General features: G+C 43.5%; 1 protein-coding gene across 5 annotated transcripts in view; it reads left to right on the top strand.

The window, feature by feature from the left end:
- The window catches only part of acbd6 (acyl-CoA binding domain containing 6), a 28,227-nt gene extending 11,248 nt beyond the window's left edge, over positions 1-16,979 (top strand). The window contains exons 6-9 of one of the 5 annotated variants that reach the window (XR_012953084.1): positions 283-372; positions 12,065-12,271; positions 13,909-13,939; positions 16,086-16,193. Coding sequence is in view for 2 of the 5 variants with exons in the window: in XM_076087928.1 (XP_075944043.1) it covers positions 283-372; positions 13,909-13,939; positions 16,086-16,240 (276 nt within the window). In the remaining 3 variants the exon portion in view is untranslated. The other 4 variants (XR_012953085.1, XR_012953086.1, XM_076087928.1 and 1 more) reach the window with 4 other exon arrangements.
- Positions 16,980-20,064: the final 3,085 nt, after the last annotated feature.

Below are 20,064 nucleotides of genomic sequence, written 5' to 3'. Positions count from 1 at the left end.
GCTCCTGAGTTCTGAATGGTCGTGCATCATTTATTTTGTCTGAAAGCAAAGAAACAGATTGAAGTAGAAGTTAACTTTGAGGAGCATGAGGTAGAGGAGGAGTATGCACTGTGTGTTTTTGGTGTAATTCATAACTGTCTGAAATTACAAACATGACACTGCATGCAATAAAGCTAATTTAAACATAGCAGTGGTGTTAAATGTTTAGTTGTACTTTCAACCTTTTCCACATGCCATTTAAATAATCCTTACACTTATCCTCTGATGTGCACTTGTTCTCAGGGCCGAGCTCTGCTGCACTGGGCCTGTGACAGAGGACACAAGGAGCTGGTTTCTGTGTTATTGCAGCACAAAGCAGACATCAACAGTCAGGTGAGCTGCATTTTCCTCTTTCTGTGATAATGAATCGGTAAATGAATGAGTGGAAGCCAAACGAGCCCCTTTTTGTTAGAAATTGACGACTTCTTCTATAATATTTACCCAGAATGTCTCATTTGAAGTTATTAAAGAACAAAAGTTCCGCCTCCAACTTCAGACTGTTGTGCATTCTAGATTCTATTTCATTGTTTTAGTTTCCATTTCTCATTTTTAACAACGGCCTAACCACATTTGTTTTGTTAGCTTTCAACAGCTACAGCTCCATCGAGTTTTGTGTTATATTGACTGAAAACACCAGTATTGAGTTTCAGCTTCTCAAAAAGTTCACCGAAAGAAACCTTCTATAGGAAAATACATTGTGGAACAGCTACTTACACAGAACTAGGGCAGGACTTCAGATCTCTTTTACGTTTTTTAGATTACACCTCTAGAATTGCATGAATTACTGAACCTGAGAGCTGGAGTCAGTTCATTTTAGGTGGTGGCAGAACATCAACATTCACGCAGTGCAAAGTTTCACTCACGACAACTCCCTTGCTCGGAGGGCCGATCTCTTGAAGTTAAAGAAGATGTGTTGCGACATTTTCCTACACCCGGACACAAGTGTAGTGGCTGTGTGTAGTTCTAGAAGTCAGTAGAGAAAACAGAGACGTGTGTTTTAGTGTATAACAGGTGGATTTAGGGCGGAAGGAAAGTCACAGGAGCCGCCTCATTTCTTGTAACACTGTCATGCACATGTGTACATGCAAGCTCAAGGCAAACACCGACATCTCCAGCCTTCCAACTGCTCTTCTCTCTCCATCCCTCCCAGTCCCTCCCAGAAGGTCACCTTTAATTCACTTTGTGCCACAGACAAATCCCCCAGGGCTTTAGCAGACAGAGTTAGCTGGTAGCTAGCGTGGTGTTTTGCCTCCCCGAGGTTTAGCAGCATCCAGGAGGCTTTAGCTTTGGCGGTAAGCTGGCTCAGCCGCACATCGGAGAAATTACTCCTCTTCCCTGCCCAGCGCCACGACGACACAATGCAGTTCACCGGGCCGCACCACTGAGGCTTTAAGTGTAAGGCCGAATCAATTGGAAGTAATCAGGCAAATTGTTTTATGTTGCACAACCCACATAATCAGGACATTTCACAAATGACTTTCTCTTTTGTGGTCATGCATGGCCCCTTTTGTTTTGAATGCTCGCAGGGAGGGGGGGGGGGGGGGGGGGGGATTTGTGGCGAATGGTTCATAAAAGACTTAACAGTGGGATAACTACGAAAACACTTCGCTAATGATTTCGAGCCATATCAAGATAATGACAGCAGAGGACGATTGATGTATAGATGGAAGCTTTTGTCCATTTGTAAGATGCAGCGTCTTTACAGTCGTGTGTCTATCGGTGAAATATAAATTGATATCCCAATGTGCCAAGACTTTTCAGCAATCAAAGAAGGAAACGTAAATCTTTGGCCAGGTAGTGATAATGGGTGGATACATATGAGTAGACTTTTAATTTATGTCCCTCTCACTTTTTTTTTTTTTTGTATCAAAACACACGGATGGAAATAATCCAATGCTTCTTCCATTATCTTAAATCATCTGTAGTGGAGCAAACAGAGAGAGGATGGTGTAATCTAGAGATCATTTTGTGTGTGTTTCAATTATTTAAAGCCCTGTTCTGCTTTATAAATGTGCCTTTTTGAGCAACTATGTGTACTCGAAGGAAGGAAAACCTAAAAACATGATGTTTCAGAGGGAGCATTCTTTAGCCAACCAGAGTGCAAACATGTCCTGAATTCATGCATTCAGGCCATCAGGACCTCTTCGCCTGCCTTTCTCTCAGGTGTGAGAGGAAGCCGGCTGTGTAGAAGCCTGAGTATTAAAGACACTTGGACCTCTGCAGCAGAGTTACTGGGAGCAGATTTATGAGGTGGCAAAGAGGTGGCTGAGAGAAAAATATAGGCAGCTAAATCATACCCCTCTGTCGAAATGCCAAATTACCTCACTACGTAAAGCTTACAGAGCGATATGCTTCTCATTAGAACCTGCTCGGACATCCTTTGTTTAGTTTTTTTGACTTGGGATTAAATCGCCAAGGAAGAGAAGACATATTATGTTAGAGAAAGACAAAAACTTGATGGAGCAGCTTTGTGCTTTTGTCCTCTTTGCCCGAAGCCGCTGCCACATGACGCAAAGAGTATGGGAGGTTGTGTGTGTTCACGAGAGGAATCGAGGAATGTTTGGGTTGTTTGCAGGCTATTAGAGCGACCAGTAATCTCTCTTGACCTCTACCAACTGCCGAGCAACCAGTAAATAAAGATCAAACATGATTTATGCTTAATTTGTTGATTAAAAAGGGGAGGGGGACTTTGAGAGTTAAAACAAAAAGTATTATTATTTGCTTGGCAGAGGAGGAAAATCGTTTGAAATTAATCAACTGATTGTTTAAGTGAATTGTTCCCAAACCCTGGTAACCTGCATTAAAGGCTCGTTTGATAGTTAATCCTGGATCAAGGCGGGGGGGAAACTACAATAGGTGTGTGTGTGTGTGTGTGTGTGTGTGTGTGTGTGTGTGTGTGTGTGTGTGTGTGTGTGTGTGTGTGTGTGTGTGTGTGTGTGTGTGTGTGTGTGTGTGTGTGTGTGTGTGTGTGTGTGTGTGTGTGTGTGTGTGTGTGTGTGTGTGTGTGTGTGTGTGTGTGAGAATACACAGATCACAGCTCTGCCACCTGCCAATTGTAGATCAGGCCCTGGTACTGCACATTAAGCCCCCATCCTCACCGTATCACCGCTCCCTCAGCTAATACACCCAGAGAAAGTGGGGCACAAACTGTGGGAAAGATGACAGTAAAACCTCACTTAATGTAATAATGGAAATTAAGGCTTAGACACTGGACTCCTATTCTGCGTGCTAGAATGTATTTAAGAGCATTAATGAGGCATCAGCTTAAGTTTACATTCCATCATATCACGACAGCAGTGAAAACAGTGCCACAGCACAGTTTGTTCAGCTATAAGAAGTATCATTGTTGTAGAGACATATACCAGAGAGGCAGGGTATCCGATGTTAATATTTTATGGGTAATGACCAAAATATGTCTATGTATGTATTTTCAAGTCTTCCCACTAAGCCAGGCTATCCGTCCGCTGGCTATTTACAGATGTGGGAGTGGAAACGATCTTCTCATCTAATTGTCTTCAACACAGCATATTCCCCAAAATGTTGAGCTTTTCCTTTTGAGAAGAGTTTAATCAGTGAAAATGAAGATTCATTCGATGATCGGGCCATCTCAAATATTTGGTTTGGTTTCCTTTTGTGTGACTAAGAGTTAAGAGTCTACTAGATGTGTGTTTGTGTGTGTCCGCTCCTCCTGTGGTCGTCCAGACGGTGTAATCCCATACCCACACAGGTGGAAATCCCCCCCCCCCTCCTCCTCTAACCCTCCCAACATGCTGTAAGGTTGCCATGGAAATATGCATTTGTAGAAAGGACATGCCCATTCATGGGAACCGGAGTCGAAAAGGCAGGGCTTTGGTTTCGGAGATGCTGCAGACCTACAACAAAGGTCAGGAATGGTCCAGAGTAGATTAAGACAATGTCTGACTTACTGAGAGGGTAAGTGACGGAGCCAGGATTAGGCTAACAAAGAGGAAGGACAGGTGAGATGCAGGTTAACACAAAACAAACACAATGCCCGGAAGGAAACAGTGTTGAGGTTTAAAGGAGTTTATTTGGAGGAAAAGGCGGCGCACATGGTCGTGTCTCTCATCCTTTTACTCGACTCATGCCTTCTTTTTTTGCCTCTCAGTGTGTCTCCATCTTTCCCCTCTCCTCATCGCTCTCCCCCCACCTCCCCCCAAAGCTCCCATCCCCTTCACTCCATCCCTCCCACGCCTCCTCCGCCTCTACTTTGTATTAAAACAACATGATCCATGAGGCGGGGAGGGCAACTCGCAGCACCGCTAATTCTAATTAATCCAGCGTGGTAGCACGGCCACGGCAGGCCCCAAGCGCTCCCAGTCTATCAGATAGAAATTCATAACTTAATTGAGGTCAGAGCCTCGAGCCGGCAGAACAAAAGTCTCCAGCCAGGACCAGCTAGATCAATAGTAATAAATATCTGACTGGGCGGCCCTACAATTGGTGGCTAGAGAGCACACAACAAGTCTCACACACGCAGTCTGCATGTAGAAGCTGCAGGCGGATCTGTGTGTGTCTGATTGTGTGCGAGGAGTCGAGCCTTTAAGACTGGCAGACTGGCACATATGTTATTGATTTTACATGTTCTTACATTTCTTGAATGTGCAGTTTTATTATTTTAGTCAGATTGTAGAAAAGTATTCTTTACCGGTATCAACAGTTTGTTTGTCTGCTTGTGTGTAAAATAGTGCGAGGGAGCTCTGTACATGCGTATGTGTGGCCGATTTGTAATGGCGGAGTCTCTCTCAAGGATATGGATCCATTGATTTGATATCGATACGAGTGGTACGGACTGACTCGGGCTGTTGATTTATTTATATAATAGAGTGAAACAGTGAATTCGTGACTGTGTGAGATCTCAACCTAACTGATAAATGTGCACAGATGTCAGTGAAGAACTTGGTGAATCTTTATGATATGAAGGGATGTTTCCTCTGATTGCATGCAAGTTAACTGTCACGTTTTTACATTCGCTGCTCCAGTGTCCCTTCTAGAACTTCTAGAGATGCGCTGATTAATTGACCGGACTGATGTATCTTCTGATATTAGGTCATTGCTGACGTCAGTGTTGGCGGAAACTTCGGCTGATAAGTCATAAGACCAAAAGGCCAAATATACAGCACGTTAAAGATAATTCAGGAACAGCGTCTTCAATACATAGTTTGTTCACCAGAGAGCTCTGACATGTTGATTTTTAACAAACGGCACAAATCTTTGTCACTATTCTTTAATAGTCTTTAATTATAAGATGCTAATTAACTGTTATGTTAACTTATTAACTGTTTGTTTATGTTATGTATTCAGTAAATGATAAAATATTAAAACCCAAATACTGACATGTACATAGATACAGACCGTTACCAGTTAGTTACCACTGCATTACCTGTTGGTTAGTTATCTTGCAGTTAGTTACAATTATCATACCAGTTAGTTATTAATTAGTTACCAGTTAGGCCTACAACCAATAATCTTTTTCAATATCGATCAATCGTTAATTCCCAAGTTCAAGATTCAAGATTGAAATGTCGTAAAAAGAGGAAAGCTGCTAATCCTTACATTTGAGCAGCTGGAACCAGAGAATTATTAATAACTCAAACGATGAATCTACTGTCAAAATGTTTGCATATTTTTTCCTATTACTCATCATAAATCACTGGCAGTTTGTTCAAATGTAAACACGTTAGTACAGCTCTTGAAGAAAACTGTTGTCTCGCTAATTAGTTGAATAAATTGGTGTTGCGATGAAAAAGTCCAGCTGTACTGCGTGTAAAATGAATGGAAAAAATACAAAACGTCAGACTTTCTTATAAATATGGACTACTGCAATTTCCAAATAGCACAAGACTGCTCTTTCTCAAAGGAAAACGTGTTTCCTAAATAAGGTTTGTGCCAAATCCCCGGCTCACAAATCAAGAAGCGTGTCAGAGGAAATATTCCATTTTAATCAAACTGAACAAATCATAAGCATCTGTTCGTGCTCATTTTTCATGAAAAAGCATAGTAAACCTGTATCAATATTTATGACATTTCATATTGAAGTCAGCAAAAAAATAAATACTCTACTCTGAGCATTTTAGAGCTTTTTGAATTCATGCTTAGCCGGCTGTTGTAGCAAACAAAGAACACTGAACCATCTCATATGTGTCCTCTACTGTGGTGTCAACTACTTGTGTGATCAAAACACACACACACACCATGGTGGCTGATTGAAATTCTATGGTGGAGGCATTATTACACGTTTGTATCCCTCCCCTTTCCCAGCACTGCCTCCTATAACTAATGGCTCAGTCAGGCCAGTCATAACAAATATCCAGCAAGATTCGTCATAATTGTGCACGTGTGTGTGTGTGTGCGCGCGTGTGTGTGTAAGTGTGTTTGTAATTGTGCGACCTATCCCCCTGAATATATAGTGTCTTTAAGAAAGGGAAGGCAGCAAGGTGGGAAAGTAAGAACACAGAATAAATCGAGGATTCAAAGAATAAAAATGGAGAATGAAATAAGACGAAGGCAGAAATAGAGCAGATAAACAAATATATGAGTCGGTCACATACTGTTTATTCCTTTTCACCTCTCTGGCTGTATTAGGACATTATTGACCATCTTACAGATCAATCATCATGATGGCTTTATGACAGTATTCTATTATATTTGCATGAGCGTCTTCTTTTGTGAGGTATTCACTGAATAAGCCAAAAGTAGACATTCATGTCTGGTTATTAAATCCACAGTTTCTCAACAGATTCGCCAGACGCGTTTCAACTTCGGACATTATATCACGTTATATATTGATAACGCAATATCAAATTACACATACTGTGATAGAGATTTCCATCCATATTGCACAACCCTAGAGGAGAAGCGGGACAATACATCTAAGGCAGGATGAATGTGTACGTGCATGTTCCTCTGCGTGTGTCCACAGCTTGCAGCATTTAATTGGTGCACATTTAACTGGGCATGGAAGCAGGCAGGGTGTCAGAGCTACAGTGAGCCCCTTCACACACTCACGTCTCTGCAACAGATTAATAGTGGACTCTGAGACACTCCCACCGCTTAGTGCACACATTAATGAAGATATTCAAGAAAGCCATTCCTTGCTTCCTCTTTATAATAGGCCGAAGTGTAATTTATTGTTCCTGCATTTTCGTGTGTGTGTGTGTGTGTGTGTGTGTGTGTGTGTGTGTGTGTGTGTGTGTGTGTGTGTGTGTGTGTGTGTGTGTGTGTGTGTGTGTGTGTGTGTGTGTGTGTGTGTGTGTGTGTGTGTGTGTGTGTGTGTGTGTGTGTGTGGGTGGGTGCGCCTGTGCCTGTGTGTGCCTGCCTACAGTATGTACACTTCTGTTAAAGTAGAGGGATCTGAACACACCTTGGTAACGTATAACACACACACGTAAAAGCCAACAAAGCCACTTTACATTTTATTTGCCACACTGTAAGCCTCTCTTCTGGCGTTCATATTTAGTACTTGCTGCACATTAGCTCAACTCGATGAAATGAAGGCTGTTGCCGCGCTGTGTTAAAAGGGCCTATCGGACATAGATACAGTTATGAATCTATAATATGAGCACTCAGAAAAGAGCCAGCGACTTGACAGTAATAGTGCGGCCCAAAGAGCCATTCCAGCAGGTAACAGTCCTCTTTGCCATCATCAGCTGTTGTTTCTTTCTTATTGGCCATTCACTGGGCCTTGCCTACACTCAACTATTTGATTTCCATCGTTCTTAACCGTCCACATAAATTGTCAGGAGCATTAAAGCTGTCCTCGACCGTTTCAGACAGAGCGGGGTGGAGGGGGGGGAGAAGAGAGTGAGAGAGTGAGAGCTGGATACGGACAGCGAGGGGAGGGGACGGGGGTGAGGAGAGAGAATAAACAAAGTAAGTGTTTTGCCTTCCATCAGTCTCCCGCAGTACTCAGCTTTATGAGTCCCTCACTCCAAATGCCTTAGCCACAGCCCCCTCTGCCTGGCCATTGATTTTCATATTACACTCTTTTATGTATTTATTTATTTCATATATTTCTTTTTAAACATCATCGATGAGCCGCAGGAGGACAGACGGGGCCTCTGGCGATGTTAATTCTCAGTCTCAACCTCATCCTCCTCTCTGATGGCTTTAATGGAGGCTAAGGTGTCCCACGGGAACAGGCAACCTCTGCGACGTGGGGAGGGGAGGTGAGTGTGGAAGGGGGGGAAGTAAAAGAACAGGCTTGGAGAGAACGGAGATTTAGTGAAAAAGAGAGGCTTCTTTTGTCTGGAGTGGCAGAGAAAGGCAGGAAAATCAGGCTATTGTGGGTAAAGGAATGTCCAGCCGTTTAAAGGAGCTTTTACGCTCCGATCGAGCTTCAGATGCTCGTGTTATCCTTTGCTCCAGACCTACAGGAGATGTTTTGGGATGGACGACATTTCCTGGAGTAAGGTGTGTCACACTTCTAGGCCTCTTGACAATTCTGACACAATGAATATCTATAATCCCTGGCATCCTCCGGGACCCCCCAGTCAGCCCTTGACCTATGAATCATTCAGGATTTCCCCCCAAGCAGTGATGTTACTGATGGCAGCTATGGGAGTGAGGGGGGGAGGGGGGCAGGATCACCCGGGCACCTGAAGGACACTCCCAGGAGGTGTGAAGGACGGGGAGTTTTGGCGTCAGGCTAATTTGACCGTGGGTGGCAGTGCTCACACGCTGAGTGGCAAGGTTACCTCTCCCAGCTCAGAGAGGAGACCCAGATTGAATTAGGGCTGGCCCCGATCTGCAGATCCTTTTAACACGGGGGGGGGGGGGGGGGGGGCGACGGCTTCCCAACACACACAGCAAACATCGGTTACACTCATGTGCATGCAACAATGCATGCCTTTACATACAACAATATATACTTATGTTTGTATGAACATTTATTGCTTCATCTATGGATTTCAATGACAGTTCTACATCTACATTGATTACAAATCACATCGTGCGTTATATACATTATGTCATCATAATACAGGTGACAATGGACTTTTGGGAACTCTTCCTCGTTGTTGCATATGAAGAGATTTGAGAGTTAGGTGCTGTGTGATAGGAAATATAAGATTTACAATAGCATTATGGGGCGAATTTGGTGAATGTTCTACATGTTGCTTCTGTTCTACAGCTGACTTTAATATCTCAGATGTTTAGTTTCCTTAAATGCACTAAGGGAGCATTTTCAAACTGCACATCTACGTGACAATAATATAACTTCTATATTTACATATAGCATACTAAATGTTCTTTGTTATAGATTACGCTAAGCAGAAAAGTCTGCAGCATTAGTAATTCATTTAGTAAAAAGTGCCGTAAGTTGGTTCTGTCTGGTCCGTGAGGTCGTTGCCACAGTAGCTGATCTGGTTACAGATGGGACCCGGTGAAGGAGGGTCTTCTTCTCCTCCATCTCTCTCAGCTCTGTGTTCTGCTTTCTGATTAATGGCACCTGCTCATCATAATGCTATCTGCCGGAATCTGCATACCAATGATCCCAGACGCCTATCGATTCACCCCTCATCTTCCCCGCACACACCCTGGAGACTGATTCACACACACACACACACACACTGATACCCTCTCACTCCCCCTCTCCCTCCCCCCGACCACTGTCATTATAAAAGTCAGCAGCTGCTGCATGCATTGATCATAAATCATAATTGCTTGTCCATTTTTACCCACTTGTTTAATGTTGCTGTCAGGGACAGTAGGGGGGGAGAAAGGGGGGAGGCGGGGAAAGGAAGAGTGGAAAAAAAAAAAAAAAAGCCCTGAGAAAGTTTACCGAGACACAAAGATGAGACGAAGAAAAAAAGAGCTGAAGCGGAAATAGAAAGGAAGAGTTGGAGAGAGAGGATATGATGGTGAGAATGAATGGATCTGGTAGAGTTTAATACAGCTGGTGGTCATTAGAGGAACTGCAGCTCAGGACGTCTGCATTAGCTTTTGTATATTGGTTTCACATCTTATTAAGTATGCTTTTGCAGATAACCCACTTCCTTTGATGGTGTTGTAGCCCACTGGAGAATAAACCCCTCCTCTTGTTTAGTGACGTAGCCAAGATGTCTGCCAGTAATCTTGGCTACGGTGTTGTTTGTTAGCTGTAATTACACTAATGTCTTTAAATGACTGTAGCGATGATTTATGGATGTTGAATTGTAGCACCTTTTAAGTAGCATTTTTTTTTTAAACAAAAACAACAACGCTTTTAAAGTCCATGGGGTCACCAAACGCATTCACACACTGTGCTTTCTTCAGTCTCGGACCTGACAGACCTTTACCTTTAGTCCACAATCTCTCCTCTGGCTCGGACTCAGACAAACAGAATGAAAGAGAGATTGAAACCTAGTTTCAAGAGGAGATAGACTCAAGGGAACTCTGTGTCCTATTTGTATCCCTGACTGAGTTACGTGTCCGCCTCCGATGTGCCCTTGATCCCTTCACATAATGCTGGTGTAAACAGCTTGTGTGACTGTTTGCAGTATTCTTGCCCTGTAGTCCAAGGTCCGTGAAGGCAGACAGACGGAGAAAACAAGTTGAACCACTTTCCAGAAATGAACACAACATCTGTGACAGTCCCTTTGTGTGTCTCCTGCAGATAACCGGAGTTACAGACGACGCTTTATTCGATCCTTGTTGACCTCAGTCTGACTCCTGCGCTCCGTTAGGACAATCTGACAAAAAGACACAAATGTAAACACACACGATCATCTTTCATTGGACCAATTTTGAAGTAGTTACAGTATTACTTTGGATCTGTAAAGAAATAAGACTGCGCTCGTAAGCTTCCTACATCCTTGCTTTGCTGTCTTTCTCTTTCATCCATCTCGCTTCACTTTGTGTGTGTGTGTGTGGTAAAAATGATAGATTGGTGTGACTTAAATTCAGCAAAACTGCAATTGTACTAATAGATCAATCCCCATCCATGCTGCTCCTAAGCATATTGCTCCACCCCATTAGGGTGATACACTACACAGTGCTGGATCTCTGCTGCTGCTGGTATTGTGCAAGCAGCGGCTTTATTGAGCACTCTGCTGACATCCAGCCCAGCGTTTCTGCACCGCAAGGGGAAACTTTGGATGACATGTAAAAGCAGGGGTTTGGTGCGACACGTCTCCGTAATGGGATGGGAACAGGGGTGCACCAGAGAGAGGAGAGGGGGGGGGGGGGGGGTAGCTAACTGCAGGTATTGGGGGAGAGCGGTGGGCTGAGGAGGGGAGGGAGTGTCTCTACCAGGCTGCTTCCACAGCAAATGGAAGACAATCCAATTTCCTGTGATTCCATCAAGCCTCCATCCTGGATGAAGGGGCATTAGGGAACGCTGAGAGGACAGGCCGCTGACCCCTCACATGAACATGCAAGAAGCATGTACGCCGCGCACACACACACACACACACCGGCAAAATGTTTCCTAACAAACATGCGTGGTTACAGGCAGCATACGATATAACAGTATTTTCTTTTTGCCTCCAGTGTCGCTGCGCTTTAAGGCGTGTGGTGTTTGCTTGTGAATTATTAACCACTCATTCATACTTTTCTGTGTGTGCTTGCTGAACAACTGACTGCAGATTAGCGCTCGCAGAAGATTAGGGTTTAAACCCCTTACACTTTAATTATAACTGTATGTATTTGTGTGCATCAAGGTCTTATACTTTGCCCCGGCTTTAAACATCTGTCACTGCCCCATTGTGAGAGTGTGTGTGTGTGTGAGTGTGAGTGTGAAAGTAAGTTAAGTATGTATTTTCCTCTTTATGGCAGAGGTTGCTCCAGGCAATTTTTATTTATTTTTTTACAGAAAATGCCTGGACAGTAAAATCTCTCTCCGTCTCTCTGAATCATTGTGAGAGACAGACACAATGTCCTCGATACATCACAGGTTGCTACTTAACTCGCAGACAGACAGCATTGTTGTCTTGGGTTAACTACGGCGCGCTTTCCACGCTCGTGGCGATTTGCATCTGTGCTCTGTGATCCACCCAGAGGGAATAGAAAGCTCTAATCCAATCAGCAGGTCCCCGAAGTGCTGCTCCTGAGTGAGAGAGAGACACACAACAATAGGATCACTCTGCACCGGGCCCAGCTAGAGAGGGGAGACAGGAAGAGGACGAAGAAGAAGGAAAGGAAAAGGCTCAAGACGTTGATGTGGTAATGAAAAGGAGAGAGAAAGAAGAGGAAAGAAAGGAGGGACTGGAAAAAGAGCGAGGTGACGGTGGGAGAGGTAATGAAAGAAAAGAGATGAGGGAGGTGTGGTTTGGAGAAAGGGAGGTCAGGAGAAGAAGAAGAGGAGGAAGAATTTGATGAGAGTAGAGGAAGGACATGAAAGTAACCAAAAACAGGAAGGTGCATGTGAGGATCTGCTGTTGGAAGGGCAAAGGTGGAAAGACTAATGAATGATTTCGCCATAACAGTTTCAGTAATTTGGAAGAAATGTCAGTACGCCTGCTTGCTTTTAATCCGTCTCTGAGAATTTGAGAGCATTGTGCATTGCTCAACGACTGCTCTTGTTCTGTGACTGAAGGCAACAGTTCGACCATTTATCATCATTATGAGGTGCAAAGGCAGGCAGGAACAGTGATTAAGAACTGAAGCTCCTGTTGGTGATGCCTGTCATATATTGTCTTATCATACCTACACACACACACACACACGCACACACACACACACACACACACATATAATTCCTCATTCCTGCGTCCAATCCACAGTTCTAACAATAATTATATCTCTATCATTGACGCCTTGACCCCAGATATTATTTTTATCGTACACCCACACATCGGCCTGCACGCACACACACTCACTCACTCACACACTCACACACTTGCACGAGACCACCACTGAACTTCGGGTCACCCTCTGACACTCTTCTCTCCATTGTCCCTGAGTTGTTGTGTGTCAGGGTCACATAGCCTCCATGGTTGATTCATTTAAAAAGATAAGGCTGTAAATATAAAATGTTTTTTACAGGACAATACCAAAACCAACAATGTTTTGCTCTGCTAACAAGTATTTACACTCAGATTGTCCCTAACAAATGTAAAATCCTGTTTCAGTAACGTGTGCTAAAAACTGTGCCCAGCTTGAAAATAGAATAGAGTAAAGGGACATGTCAAAGTTAAAGAGGACTAATGCTGCATTCATGTCATATTGTTCAGACCATCATTACGAAAAAACTGATCACTTCAGCCTTCGAGTTGTAATTCTGAGTCGGAGATATCAGGGACTTCTAACAACCATAATGTCTCCCACTGGATGTCTAAGGTCCAATGTTAACACTCATAGAATATATTCAGTTAATTGAAATGAAGCTACAGACTGTGAACCCTGGTTTAAATAAAGCATGAACACTACCTAAGCAACAGGATAATGGGAGTTTTTCCTGTTCCTCCCATCACACCCAAACTACTTAGCTACAGCATAATGCATTGTTGTTTGTTGACAATAAGAACAATTATGGACTCGAGTCTCTAAGACCTTATATCTAGTTTCCACTGTGACCACGCCATGTGTCGGGGAGCAGCAGACATGAGGTTGAGATGTAGAGTTGGGGCTAACACTGGTTGTGATATTAATGCTGGAGGCACCTCTACTGTTATATGGTCGCCTGCAAGTTGAAAGATTTCATTTGCTGGTCACATGTTCCTCAAATCAATATCTCATCATCTCATAATTTGCATTTGGTACAATGAAAACGGGGCACCTTTTGTCCACAGCCGACAAGTAGGAGGAGATTGGTATTCTAGAAGCTGAACGTTTCCCTGTTGACTCTTGGGAAGTTTGAGCAAAGTAACTTCTCTCATACCAAAATATTTTGTTATTTCTGATATTATTATTAAGACTTGTTTTGTCTTACAGGATAATGAAGGACAGACAGCACTACATTATGGTAAGAAGGACCTTCTTATTCATCTCTATAGTCCAAAATGTTGTATACTCACTGTATGTTTATTTTATTTTCATGCAATAAAGCTTTTTTATAAGTGTATGTATGTTTATTTTTGCATATGGTGAACATCACATTTTGTAAAGAAACTCTTAACATCGATTGTGCACTGACATCATTGTGTTGTCTGTGTGCGAACTCTCTTTATATGCAGCAGCTTGTTTTTGATTCTTTGCCCACATTTGTCTCAAATTTGTCATCTTTCCCTCCGCTTCCTCCCACACTCTCTCCTCCATACCTCGGCTTTATTTTCTACAGTTGTTTTTCACCCAGTTTCTGTTATTCCTCTCTGTTGTATTCTGCGTGTACATGCGTGTTTGTGTGTGTCCTTTGGTATGCATGTGTGGATTCCTGTCTGGTTTTGTTCTGTGCGTGTGCGTGCGTGTGTGTGCGTGTGTGCGCGCGCGTGTGTGTGTGTGTGTGTGTGTGTGTATCTCATAATCGGCAGACCTCCCAGAGGAAATCAGCACTGGTCCTTAGACTCCCCTGACCCTCTCATGCCCCAACACAAAAGTCCCGGAGGGGCGTTTCCCCTGTCCTCTGAGTGTGTGTGTGTGTGTGTGGCTGCACCATCTGTCCCCCAGCTTGGTGGCATTGGTGTGTGCATGTTGCATCACCTGCTGGAGATCTGCACACACAAACACACTCGGCAAAGGAAGCCCCGAGGATGGGGCATAAAAAGATGACTAATAAACATAAGCGATGAACTCCAAGAGACAAATAGCAGAGAATGAAAATTCATTCCCACCTCTCTTTGCACAGGGCCACAGTGGCTGGCAAGTGATTAATTGAGGGTTTACTGCTCACCATAAATTGTTCTCCTCCTCTACGGCTCCCCCGAGGGCCAGCCACTTTTTACAGCTCAAGGCCCAGGCGAGACACCCGCCACGTGCACACACACACGCACACACCACTAGCTAAATAAAATGCTGTTTAGAGCAACAAGAGGAGGACTGCAAGTGTGGCTGGAAAAATAAGCCAAGCTTTGTTAGTCTGATTCGGCTGAAAGATAAGTGGCTCTGATAGCGTTTGATGCTCACACGCCTCGTGCTATTCATAGACACAAGTTGAGCATTGCACACACACTTGCTTACACACTTGGATGCATTCCGACGTATCATCATATCTCATGCACACAGCCAGCCAGCCACCCTGGGCTCGAGGTTAAAAGGCCTGGCTGTCAATCACAGTGGCTGCTGACATCAGCGATCATGGCGCGGCACAGAGTCCGCTCTTTAAGAGGAGCGCGCGATTGACACCGACGGAGGAGAGCACTCAGAACAACAGAGGAAGAGGGAGAGGAGAGAGGGGAGAGGGGGAGAGGGGGAGAGGGGGGGGGGGATGAGGGGCGAGAGGTGCATTGGGAAAGCAGAGACATGCTAACTGGGTTAAGAAAGAGCATGCCTCCCCCACTTCCTCCCCCTCATACATAGAGAGAGAGAGAAGACCCTTTTAGTGGGGCACAAATTGCCAATGGGGCAGAAATGAAGTGTTTGAGAGAACCACAGGTCCAGGCCGGTGTCAGTCCTGGGCCTGCAGATTGGCTTTTCATTAACTGCAGCACTGTGCGTACTGTACTTGACTACAGTATGCAGAAGAAAGTGATGAGGCACATTTACTCAAAACTGCTTCACACCATCATAACAGTCTGTAATGAGCTGCAGTGATCCATCAAATTCCCAATTCTGACATTAATCTAGGTAAGAGTAAATGATAGGCAGCACAACAACGCTCCTCTGCTCTGATTACAGGTCCATTGTTTAAACAAGACGAAGACTTTGAGCTAAATGTTAACATCAGCATGTTAACATGCTCACAATGACGATGTTGACACGTCGGATGTTTAGCAGGATTAACATTTACCATGTTCGGCATTTTAGCTTAGCGTGTTAGCCAACATTTGCTAATCAGCACTTAATATAAATTGAGCTGAGGTTGATGGGAATGTCATTCGTTTTGTACACATTGACACCCAAACAGCCGTACACCAGCTAGCATGGCTAAAAAAACAAAATGCCTTGCATAAATGTTTGCTTTTTGTCCTTTTTAACTATAACTCCTCCATCATTTTTCTCTCTTCTTTTCATAGCATCGGCGTGTGAGTTTGCCGACATCGTGGAGCTCCTGCTGAACGCTGGAGCCGACCCGTCCATCAAAGACACGGAGGGCTCTCTCCCCGAGGAGGTCACTGAATCCAGTGCCATCTCCTCTCTCCTGCGTCAGCACACGGCTCCGAAAGGCTAGATGGGGCATCTTCCAGCACGTTTCATCCCTGCTCCGCTCATTTGCTCTTCATCATCCCTGCTTAATCCCTGAAGAGACTCTGTTCATCCCCAGCAGTTAGTAAACCAGGATTGCCGATAGAGTTTTATTTTATTTAATTTTTCAAATACTTGAGGTGAGTTTGATTTCATTGGCTTAGCTCTTTGGAGGGTGTACACATTAGCCCTTCTGTTTGATAAGACATATGAAAGCAAGAACACCATATGTCGTTTCATCTAAATATTGTATATTAACATTATGTGCCCGGTAGGGTTGAGTGATATGTCGGTTACTGCGAGCACTGGTGCAGATTTTGCTATACTGAGGTAGTTATACCTTAAATATCTCTTACTGTATTCGACCAATGCAGGCAATGTTGCAAATCATGAGTAGGACTGCTTATTGGCAATATCGGAATGACAGGATTTGTGCATCAATGTGATGAAATATCTGGATTTACCAGGTATTTAAGTCACTGGACAAACCAAAAACAGACATTCCCATTCACTTAATTTATCTGTAAACGATATGAAATTCCCAATAATTCATAGTCAAATCAAATATTTTTTACATATCGCCCACTCCTACTGCCCAGGTCTGCCGATCAGCCAGGCCTTTCAGTCAGGGTCAACCCTCTCTGACCATTTGTTCATGATTCAGTCGTTACGTTCAAGGAATGCTTTAATTATTTGTCACATTAAAGTCTTCAACAAATACTTTCCCTCCGAGTTGTTTTCTGCTCATTAGATAACTTACAGTCAACATCGGATGGTAGTGTGGCACGCTATATGGTACTCTTATTATTTATAGTTCAAACACACACACACGAGTATACAGTGTATACTACCGCAGCCCTTGTTCAAGTAAAACCTGAACTGACATCGCACCACAATGACTCTTAAGGCATACATTATCCATACAGATTAAACTAACTGAGCTTTTCATTGATACAGTTTGGAAACATAGATCCTTTATGATAAGCTTCATTGGAATAAACTAACATTTGTGTTTTGAGTTTAAATGATTTACAAAATGGGTAAGTTACACAAAACATCCTCCACAAAGCAAACACAGAACATTTTAAAAACGGTAGAAAACTTTGGGGGTATCACACAGAAAACACCCCCTACCAGGACCTGGACCTGCAAATGTAGGTAGCAATATTAAAAGTCCAGAGAGAGAAAATAAAAATGAATAGACTATAATCACATCACCAACAACTTGACCGTGCTTTAAGTCTAACCATGTTGGTATGCCATAACACAAATGAGCACTAATACAAGTTCAATGAAACCTCATTTATTTGTCTGTAATATAATGCTGTCAAAACCAATGATAACACACGGCTGGAATCATCAACTAACTAAAATGGCCCATCTTCATCAACCTCACAGTATACGCACAACACACTGTTCATACAGCGCTGGACTCTACAACCTGCCTCTGTGGTATTATGTCATATAGGAGAGAGCTGGATGTTCTCCAAAAATAACCAACACATGGTCTGAGTCCAAATCTGCTTTACTCGTCCTCAAGCCCCTCTGATCAGCACATTCTCTCTGCCTCAGCTCACACACACACACACACACACACACTCACACTCAGACACACTCCACCAGATGAGAATACACTAAATCTGGATCCTGCATCTTAACTACAGCTTCACAAAGATGCAAATGCACATTTTGTACACAACAGCAGGGACAAAGCTTAATCCTTTACTCTCTAACACACTCCCTGGCTCCACGCTTGCCCTCATCCCCCAGTGTTTGACTTAACTGGAAATCTGCCTCAACACAAGGCGTTAGATAACCGCCTCAACATGTCTGGTTGCAGCCTGCCCGTTACTCACAGATCTATGACAGCAGTAGATGGTCTACTCGGCATTGGTAGTCATCGCCAGGGGCGGCACTTCAAATTCAATTTTTGCCTTGACAGCTGTTGTACAGTGCTTGCAGTGAATTGAGATGCAAGTGCGCTGTGCCATACATGAGGTGAATTAAAATGTCTCCACATGATGTCTGCATCCATGTCCTGTCCTCCTGTCCATGGGCTCCTTTACAAATCACACAGAAGAAGTATACTTTTCAAAAGTATCATCATTCACTTTTACAAACTCCAGCCATACAGCCTTCCTCAATGAAATGTTCTGCCTCTCCCGTCATGAATTTTGAGGAGGAACCCTCCATGAGTTGAGAGGAAAGCGTTTGAGTATTCAGCCTGAGTCTGAGACATGGTGCGCAACAATCCCACAAAGACATGACCAGTGACCATCTTGCTGTTATGAATTCCATCCACATCCAGCCATTAGGCTGTTGGTGTATCTCTAAAGCCTGTTTGGGGCCAGTTGTTGTCTCCGCATTGCTTCCTAAACCCCGTTACACTGGCTAGAGGTAAGAGAGGTTGACGGCAGTTGTGCTTCCCCCCCGGCTCGTCTGCAAGACTCTGACACTAAGCCCATTATGCTTCCATTATGGGGCTTCAATTTTCCTCTGAGCTCTTCACTTTTGACACTGCAGCTCCCTCCCTCTCCAAACCGCAGACTCCTCCCCCCCCCCCCCCCCCCCCCCCCCCCCAGGGTCCAATATTGTTCAGCCGTTCTGAATATTTATGCATTTTTCAGAGGTGAAAAGTAATAAGCCTCAATTTCTCAAGCAGTAAACTTAGGTACAGTTTTGAGGTACCAGTACTTTGCTTGAGTGCTTTCATACTTTTACTGCACTATATTTTGGAATGAAATTCAGAGTTGCTTTTTATCCCTCAACAATTCTTCACGGTGTCCTGAAGATGCATCTCCATGTTGAATAGGCATACTGTTCTTGTATATATTCAATTAATTATCGAGGAGATGATGACTCTACATGTTTCGTCACTGACTATAAATGAGGCCACTTTCCCCTGACAATGGCCTCCTATGGCCAACACTTGGCATCAAGTTACATCCACATTGAACTAAAGAAGAGCAGGGAATGAGCGTGTTTACACGTGCGTGAGGGTCCTGGTTATGATCAGGTTTTTGGAGTAAACCTTTTATATTTTACGCATGCCAAAACCATTCCCTGTTTTCAGAAACCTCGCTAAACCCTTATCCCGGTTTTGACAAACCTGGATATGCCGGGTGGAGTACCCCAGTAGTATACAATGGCATGAGTACACAGGTTTCTGATCATTCTCCTTCATGTATGCAGGTACTTCTTTAACTCAAGTTACGTAGTAGTTAGTCAGTAAAAGAGGAAATATGGTGGTAAATGATGTAATGTAATGATGATCAACTAGCTGAAGTAAAGGGAAAGTCTGACCTCCGTAATGCAGTGCAGATCATAAATTGTATCGTCACTCTTGTTAACAATTAGTGATCAGATGGAGACTCTAAATCTAAACGATTTCAAAATGTGTTCATTCTCAATTGTTGAATTAACTTAAGAAATGAGTGGCTGAGATGCACATGCAGGCAGACCAACAGAAACCTGGTTACCATCAGAATAATGTGTTCAGGGATATTAATAACCAGGTTTCATGTAAACAGCAGATCCCCCAATATAATAAAAACCAGAACGAGACTCATAACTAAGATATTAAGTAATGTAAACGCATTAATTCAGACAGCAAAGGAGAGTAATTTGTTTTTGTTGTCGGGAACCTGTGATGTATTTGTGGATGTGTGTGCGCCTCTTTAACAATTCCTCCTGAGGGAGTCCTCCATCTCTTCTCCTTACCACTCTCATCACTCCCCTTTTCATCTTTCTCTCACCCTCATCCTGCACGCTCTCTTTTTTTTTTTTTTTTTACCTCTCCACTTCTTTCTC

Source organism: Anarhichas minor, unplaced genomic scaffold (assembly GCF_050575085.1).
Source record: "Anarhichas minor isolate MPS153535 unplaced genomic scaffold, ASM5057508v1 ptg000010l, whole genome shotgun sequence".
Lineage (NCBI taxonomy): Eukaryota > Metazoa > Chordata > Actinopteri > Perciformes > Anarhichadidae > Anarhichas > Anarhichas minor.
The sequence above is the reverse complement of the archived record's forward strand: the minus strand, read 5'-3'. Positions and strand labels throughout refer to the sequence as shown.